General features: G+C 43.2%; 1 protein-coding gene across 1 annotated transcript; it reads left to right on the forward strand.

Annotated features, from left to right (window-relative positions):
- The first annotated feature begins 4,148 nt into the window (after nucleotides 1-4,148).
- Nucleotides 4,149-8,383, forward strand: LOC134026831 (pre-mRNA-splicing regulator WTAP-like). Its single transcript, XM_062469818.1, has 8 exons — nucleotides 4,149-4,359; nucleotides 4,615-4,661; nucleotides 4,797-4,852; nucleotides 5,100-5,158; nucleotides 5,449-5,576; nucleotides 5,913-6,091; nucleotides 7,080-7,234; nucleotides 7,453-8,383. Exons 2-8 carry the CDS (start codon nucleotides 4,635-4,637, stop codon nucleotides 7,971-7,973), a joined length of 1,125 nt encoding a protein of 374 aa, XP_062325802.1. The 5' UTR covers nucleotides 4,149-4,359; nucleotides 4,615-4,634; the 3' UTR covers nucleotides 7,974-8,383.
- The last annotated feature ends 746 nt before the right edge of the window (nucleotides 8,384-9,129 follow it).

Consider the following 9,129-nt stretch of genomic DNA (forward strand, 5'->3'; position numbering starts at 1 on the left):
TCCTGTAATGTAAGCATAGTATTCTTTTTTTATTATTAGTTTCAGATTGTTTATATATTTATTAAGGCAGGTCATCTCCACTCTGCCACACCCACATTTGGCCTTCCAATAGGGGGTTGAATTATTCAGATCTACTGACCTTAATTCATCAGTTATCAGTGGATACATTTCACATGCTTTGTGGAAAACAGAATTCTTAGAAGAATTTGTATGGATGAAAAGAGAGCTTACAAAACATACTTCATAGAAATACTTCATAATGTATCCATAATTTGATTACTTGTGTACAGTAAGACTTGATATTGATTGATTCATGATTGATTAATTCATACCTAAACAATATTGGACACAACTTAGACAAATCCAGCTGTTTAACATTAGGAACTAGGCCTATCACGAACGGAAAAATGTAAAGCCATTGACCTGAACAGAATTCACAATTACAAGCAAAGACATAATATCTACTGTTCCAGATTGTACAGTATGAGTTATGTTGCTTTTCACAAAATTGTGGTACGTTTTCAGCTTATCATTAATGACTGGCTATTTGTCAATACAATACTTATAATAGTATTGAGTAAAATAAAAGTATTGAGTAATATATAATATTACTCAGGCCAAATAAGAAGGCTGGGATAATGTCTCCTCGAAATTGCTTCTACATTAATACAGTAATGTTTTTCTGTCTCCAAAGGTTAAATCAAGTTCTGGCTTTAGGTTGCCTGAAAAACTTCAACCATTTCCAAGTAATGCTGAATTGCAGTCATTTCATACAACATTGGGTTTATCACTTTCCATACATTGCTTGGATTGTTTTGGTTAGTACTGGATGGCAGTCATTAACCCATCTACCAACAAAAACAATTTGGTCAAAATTCAGTAAGAAGTCATACATACCGTACAAGAGAACTGAAGACAATCCTTGTCTTCTGCCCAACTCTAACAGGTTCCCGGTAGGTGACACAAACTCTAAAACATTGAGTTTTCTACAAAACAGTTGTACTACGTAGCCATTTTACATTGGAGAAACAAAATGTCCACAAAAGTAAAGTTGCGCAAAAAGAGTTAGGTTTGTCCAAGACTGCAGTTGAGCAGGAGTGATGTGATATGCCAATGAATAGTGTATGAGTGTTGAACCTGAGACTGGTAACTATAACTTTAGACTGTTGAGGGATGTGACTGAGAGCTCAGTCTGCCAAGCCAGACAGACTCACAGCCAAGCTGGGTCTCTCCAAGTCACTGTTACACACAGAAGAATCTAAACATGTTACATATACATCAGATATGTTCATTCTATAATGTGGGAGACAAGTTCTTCCGACAACATGTCGGCAACATTCAATATCATTTATATGCACTTAGCAGCTTCCAGTTTAAAACCTTTTGATGCAGCCCACCACAGTTACCACAGTGTACATTAATTTCTGGAGATGGTTTTGGACACATGATTGCACGCTCAATAAGGAGGTGGACGTTGTCATCACATACAGTACTATGAGAAGGGAGCCGAATTGACCTTTGTTTAATTTCAAACTCTTACAATTAAAATACACAAAGACAAATGAACCAGACAGGACTGTGTCATGCAGAATGTTCTTCAGGTTAACATAAAAATCTGTAATGCCCCACACAGGTAAAATTGTCTGTAGTGTTTCATGAGACTAGAGACTTCCACTTGGTTGTACACAATCATTTTTTATTAAATGATAATGCTGTCCCACATAAACTGTGTAAATAGAGAAAAGGTTGTTAAGAGAAACATGGCCACATGTTTACCTTAAGGCAACTGGTGACCTAATATTCATTGTCACTCTTCAAAAGCCAATGCATGACTGGGGTGAAAAATGCCAATGAATAAACTGTAATGAGCCTAATTCAAACAGGAAGAAGGCAGTGGTCACCCAGTCTCTTCACATCCCCTCAGAATCCACCTGTGACATGAAACAGCATGTGAAAAAGAGACAAAAGAGCTTTAATCAATAAATTGCCAAACACTAGTGCAGTGGAACCAAGATAGATGAATGCTCCTTCTTGAATCATTCATAGGATACTGCTCCATTGGAAACTCAGTGTAGACACATCGGCCTTCATCATGTCTTTACAAAAGCTGCCAAGCAATCTCAACACCACTTTAATATGCATTCATCTTGTAAGGAAAAATGCCTCTTTCACTAATTTTGAACCAACCTTACAATGACAGTGCGTAAACATGGAGTGTTTAAACACAGTCAACTTTACTCTGGTTAACCTATTCTTCCTGTAAAACATAAACTTTCTATCAGACATTTTTTACTTATAGTACTATACTCGCTTAAAGAATATTTTTGCAGTTTGTATTAAATAGTACATCTGTTGAAAACTAAAATACAACTCATCAACTCATTAATTACACATACGGCATGGCTCAAGGTGTCGTTTCGAGGTCTCGGTTGCATGCTCATGCATATGTATCATGTTACCTACATCGTATCCTTCCACAAGGATACAAATGAGGTATGTAGGTATTGTTGATATTATTTTGTAAAACAGTAGGGTCCACACCACAAACAGGAAAAACGATGTGCAGAACTGACATAGCTATCATGTCATCTCTCATATATAAGCCATACATATGTAAGCCATACATCTAAGTCTAACATTGCTGGTATCTGATGACAAGGTGTTAAATTATTCACGCTCTTTCGTCAGTATCGCATGTGTCATCCTCGTTATTTGCGCGTCTCAACCAGGTTTAGAAGACATTTAGTCAGGTTTTGTTCAATTTACAGACTATTAAACACTACTTTACAACGACTAGTAAATAACAGAGTTCTGTTAGGGCCAAGGAGTCAAGATGGCTACAGTAGACATCATCAGTCTAACTTTGAATCAATACACACTACTTAACATCAAGAAATGTTGCTCTCCAGTGGCTCCAGTCTGCAGACATGTAGGTTTATGTCACACCCTCGGAGGAGGGTTGTGGGGGGGACTGTGATACCTATGGTGACATCCAACATGCCCGTGCTGTGGAGAGATCTTGCCCTTAATTACATGATTCAGTCCAGGTCCTCGTTATGTGGAGAAGAGCTGGGCTGTCCCCTGCATTGCCAGTGAGAAGAGCTGCCTGTCACCTCGGTACCTGTCAGCAGAAGCCGTGAGATGACTTACCTCATTCTCTAATGTGTGTTTAAGGACAAAACCAGGGCGCCTGGGAGTCACAGCACATTCTCACACCAGACCTGTATCCTGTTCACTTTCTGCATTTTAATCATGACAATAGGAAAATAATATTGGATCACTTTTGTATAGGGACAAATGTTACAAGGGGACCAGGATGGATTAAGGTTGGGTGGGTGTCATATATGGGATGACATGATATCTATGTCAGTTCTGCACATCGTTTTTCCAGTTTGTGGTGTGGACCCTACTGTTTTACAAAATAATATCAACAATACCTACATACCTCATTTGTATCCTTGTGGAAGGATATGAAGTAGGTAACATGATACATATGCATGAGCATGCAACCGAGACCTCGAAACGACACCTAGAGCCATGCCGTCTAAGGTGAACCACAGCTGGACTTGATACCAGCCATGCAATCTTATCCACGTATAGGCCCGCTGTCCTCGCCTCCTGTCGGACGCAGCCTGATTATCACGATCCCTTTGTGCTCCACTGGCTCTTTGGTTGTACCACCTGACTCCGGTGTAAAATGTCATCCTGACACATTTCTGACTGCTCAAGGGGGCGGGGGGCAGTTCTGGGTGGCTTAGTGAGAAGAAAAGAGACATGGTCCATTGGTCCTGGTTATTCATTATCAATACCTGGACTAAGTCAGCTGATTTAATAGCAGCATCTCCTGTTAAAGTAGCCCAGCGCTTGATGACAACGCTTTCATTGCCATACTGGAATGAGCCTGTTGGCCCTTCCACCAATCTCCAAACTTTCCCATTACCAACACTTTCTGTAGCTGACGGCCAGTGGGGCATGTGTCTAGGGTATACATGATTTGTATACTTGAAATAGAAGTATGACAATTGCTGCCTTTCGTGATTTAGTATTGCATACACGACGGGTTGTCAAACAAACTGTAACAACTAGATAATTTTTTCCAAGATTCCTGGCTGGCTACCACACAGCCGGGCGCGCGCAGCCGTGCACGTGTTGCTACCGCTGCTCCATTTTCGTGTGCGTGTGTGCTTCCTACAGCGAGTTACAAGTTTCCTGTGTCCTTTATCAACACTTATCAGCGCAGAATGCCAAAGTACTGTCGCTACCCCTCACAATATGTCTAGCCATCGAGCAAGTTATCCGTGACTATCTCAACCAATTCACCTGTCAGAAGAAACTGTGCTATTGGCCAAATCCTCCGTGGTGAGTTACTGTGCAATTAGCTTGCTAAGCTAACGAGATAGCCCGGCACTAGCAGTGCGGGGCTTTAGCAACGAATTTAGCAAGCTAACTCGTTTGCTGCAGTGCTATGTTCTGCAAATGCTATTTAATGTAGCTTTCCTAAAAACATGGGGAAACTATTATAAAAATGTACAATTGCGTAACTGCTTGCAGCTCCGTTGTGTGAATACAGTAGAGGTTCGCTTACATGCTAATCCGATTTGATCATTTCTTTAGCTCACCACCCGGAGGCCAGAATGACTGAGGAACCTTTGCCTAAGAGGGTGAGCTAATGTTAGCAGGTTACCAGCTAGCTACACTAGCTATCTAGCTAGCACCAGCTGCTCACTTGCTACAGCTAGGTTAAATGTAAACACAAAAGAAATGCATTATTAATCAATCGTGTTGTTTCTGTTAAGGTTCGCCTCTGTGAATCAGATTTAAAGACACTTCCCAGAGAGGAACTTTGTGAACGGTAACGTTAGCAAGCTTTTCAATTTAACCAGCTTGTTTTAGAGCTACATCTGTCTGCACATCCCATTGGGGATAACCATCTGGCCCGTAAAAAATATAGAATGATAGAACAGAAACGTGCACAGAACACTGATGAAGGGTTCAAGATGCCACTTTAATGCATGACTGTCAAATATAAGCACACTTGAAAATGTAATTGTCTTGGGACTATTATGGGTAATGATTTTATTATTATGAATTTATTTCAGATGGAAAGAAGAGGAAGCTTATGTGCAAACACTTGAGTCAAAGTATTCAGAGCCGAATTGTAAGTGTGCATGCATCTATAACAAGCCTATAAACGACTGAAGCTAACCCATGACTAAACAGTCTTCATTATACATGTATAATATAAATGTGACCATAACCACAGATTTAGGCTTTGGTTGCTCCTCGAGTATATACCAACACTGACATCTCGTGGTCTCCTCAGCATCCTACTCACATGACATTGTTGTGTCCAGATGTCAGTGTTATTAATAAAACACAGGCCGCGTTTGCATCAAAGCATCTGCTACTTGAAGGCATGTCATGTAGTATTGTGTGGTGGTCCCACAGCTAACGAGGTGACCTGCCTGCGGGAGTCTGAAGAAAGCCTGAAGCTGCAGCAGCAGGAGGCAGCACGCAGGGAGAACATCCTGGTCATGAGGCTGGCCACCAAAGAACAGGAGATGCAGGAGTGCACTGTGAGTGACCGCAGATCAAACTGGATTTCTACTGCTGTTTTATTTATTTTTTCTCCCCAAAAGTTGTATCGCAGTGTGTATGTCTGTCATGTCCCGATTCATTGCTGATTTGAACTTGAGGCTTTGTTTGGGCACTTTTCTTCAAAGCGACTTGCACTAAGTTTGTCTCAACTGACGGACTGTGCGTGCCAGTTTTCGTTAGTAGATTTTTCGTTAGTAGATTCAAGCCTAGAATGAGCATCAGACCTGTCATTCCACCACCTTGGAGTGAATAGCTGTTACACATGGTATCTGGTGGTCTTTGATATATTCTGCCTATTTTCTCCCTTCACACAGACCCAGATCCAGTACCTTAAGCAGGCCCAGCAGCCAAACTTGTCCCATCTGAGGTCTTTGACTGTGGACCCTGCCGTCAACCTGTTTTTCCTCAAAATGAAGAGCGAACTGGAGGACACTAAAGACAAACTGGAGCAGGCCCAAAATGAACTCAGTGCCTGGAAATTTACACCTGATAGGTAAACCAAACAAATAATCCTCCAGCAAAAAGACTTTGCCAGACAACTCTCCTCTGCAAGAATGCAAAATGGTGGGAAAGGCAGGAAAAATGTGCACTGTGACTGTAAGAAAGAGACAGATACCCATACCTGGTCAAGTGCCTTCACCTCTGCACTTGTTATGCGTCATACATAGACTGTCAGGTGAACTGATCTCAGCTCTGATGGGCGAGAAGGAAGCGGGACTGCTCAGAAGAGATGGGTCACTTTCAACCTCCGAACCCTCCCCCTTTAAGGAACATTGCTATACTGTGTGTGGTTTGTTTGTGGGATGTTTTCCTTTAAAAAAAAAAAAAAAAAAAATCGACACAAAATGTAGTGTACCATCGACAGACATTTTGTCTACTAAGCGTTTATTGAAGAAAATACCTCAGTAATGCCCCCTCCCCTCCCCACCCCCCTCCACTCCACATAGAGTATAGCTAATTGAATGTAAGGTTGACATGGAGAGCCCTCTGCTAGCCTGGTTCAGAGACTGTTAGATCCTAAAGACTGTTGGTCTGTGTTGTGCCCCTGGGCATGCTTGACGTTGAGCTGACACAGGAGGTCATCCTGAGCACCATTATCAGTAATATGAGCCATGTTCAGGTACGATTGTTTTGTTTATTAATGACTTGATGTTGCTGCTCTTCTGTCTTGACAATTTCATGGTTTTTCCATCTGTCTTTTCTGTACGTGTTTAAACAGTGCCACCGTGGGACAGGAGTGGCTGACTAAAATGAAAACATTCTCCCCCTTATGTCAGGCCTAAACGGTGTTAAATGAGTCCCCAGGCTCTGGAGAGTTTAAATATTTTTCTAGAATCCTCTCCATCTCTGCCATAAAACCAACACCCAGTTGTGCTGGCGGTTGTGATCTTCCCTGCTTCTCTGTTGACTTGCGGATGGGGACCCACGTTCACCATGTCTAGTGCGTGACGACTGAGACGTCCAACCTGTGTCCCTTGCAGCCAGACGGGGAAGAAGCTGATGGCTAAGTGCCGCATGCTGATCCAGGAGAACCAGGAGCTGGGCCGCCAGCTGTCCCAGGGACGCACCGCCCAGCTGGAGGCCGAGCTGGCCCTGCAGAAGAAGTACAGCGAGGAGCTCAAGGGCAGCCAGGACGGTGAGGGGGAATGCATACTTGTCTCTACTCCATCTCTACGGCTCTCTTACCCATGTCTATTTCCTCTTTACCTATAGCTACACCAGGTCTACTCCATATCAATTTCATATATTACTACCCTATTTATGGAATGTCCTGCTGTCTCCATGGATTGCGTTCTTCCTAAATTGTGAGTCTTTCCCCAGTGCTAACATCTGTGTGTCTGACCTTTTTGGCAGAGTTGAAGGACTTCATCATCCAGCTGGACGAGGAGGTGGAGGGCATGCAGAGCACCATCCTGGTCCTGCAGCAGCAGCTGAAGGAGTCCCGACAGCAGCAGCAGGCCCAGGGCCAGGCCCCCGGAGGCCCGGCCCCCGGGGGCCCCACACCGCCGGCCCCTAAGCAGGCCTGGCCGGCCGGGCTGGTGAATGGCCCAGGCAGCACTAGCCCTACTCATAGGACAGCAGTAACAGGCCTGGGCCCTGCCCCAGAGACAGACAGCCAAGCAGAGCAGGAGTCCCTACCATCGCACTCCACCGGGGCCGATGCAAAACTGTCCAACTCCAACCACTCTGGGGATGTGAACCAGCTTAGCGAGGGCTATGAGACTGTAGACTCCCCCACTGGCAGTGAGGCGTCCTTCACGCAGCGCTCCATAGACTGGAACCCAGAGCCCCAGGAGGAGAGCACACTGGCTGGGAAGGCCATGAGAACTACAGGCTCACGTCAAGCTCAGAATGGCTTGAATGTTTCAGTTTAGGGTCTAAGACAGTTGGCTCTCACTCTCTCACTTTTGTGACTAGAAATCATGCCCTGATGCTCTACCTAGGTTCCTGCTGGTATCCGTCAGACTATGTAGAAACAGAGTTACTGAATAGGACACTATGCAGTGATTCGGAAATACATTCTCAGAGATTCCTTTGAATCTTTCCATGGAAACAGTGAGTATGTTGTCCATATCTGTGCACATTATCTGTTAGGATTATGATTGTTTTAAGTGTAACAACTTTTGTGCTGCTTACCAATTGTTTTGAACAGGATCATCATTTTTTTCAATAATTGTGAAGCAAGTATGGTTTACAAATTGTGGTATTCTGAATTTGTATTTCTTGTCCTAGACTGAATTCCAATAAAGTTTTTTTTGTTAAAATGTTATGCCGTTGAAATCTGTGGTGTATTGTAAATAAGGCACGTCGTCTATGAATAAAACATTTTAAAGTACATATTTAATACAACTTTTTTGTAGAATGGGCTATGGAAAGTCACTACTTTGGTAGTTTCAAAGTGTAAGTTGATTTGAATACATTGGTTAGGAAAATATCTGATGTGAAAATAGAAGCCACCCGTCTTGTGGAAATACTCCCATCTAGTTGCTGTCTCAGCCTCACTCACACAAGAGCATTGTGGGATTGTAGGTATAAATACCCATCTCTGCCTCACATTCATATTGAGGCCAGTGAATGATCCAGAGCATGCTAAACATCCCAGCATTTTAATACCATTGGATGCTTTACCACCGTTGCCCCGGAAACCATTTACTGGGCCAGATTGCTTATTTTTGCCACACATCTTTCTCCTGCCCTGAAAGCTCCCCATCTCGTTAGCTTGCGTGCACCCTGTTTCGAGTAGGGAGATGGATTTAAAGGGACAGTATCGTATTATGTACCAGAAAAGGAGAGCAGCACGCAAGGGGCAGTCTGTGAGACATTTAAAAGGAAAGTGACCATTTCAGACTCCACGGATCATAAAGAGGGAGGTTTCAGGATGCACATCTGAAGCATCAACACCACTAGAAGAGAACAGGAGGCTGTTACGTAGAGACCGCGGTGTGTTCTCTACATCCAGCAGGCTGTACCCAGAACTGTGCCATCTAGTCAGCTGCTTGTTTGTTCCACCCCCACCCACCCCTCTCTCTC

This window comes from Osmerus eperlanus, chromosome 9, assembly GCF_963692335.1.
Source record: "Osmerus eperlanus chromosome 9, fOsmEpe2.1, whole genome shotgun sequence".
In the NCBI taxonomy this organism is placed as follows: domain Eukaryota; kingdom Metazoa; phylum Chordata; class Actinopteri; order Osmeriformes; family Osmeridae; genus Osmerus; species Osmerus eperlanus.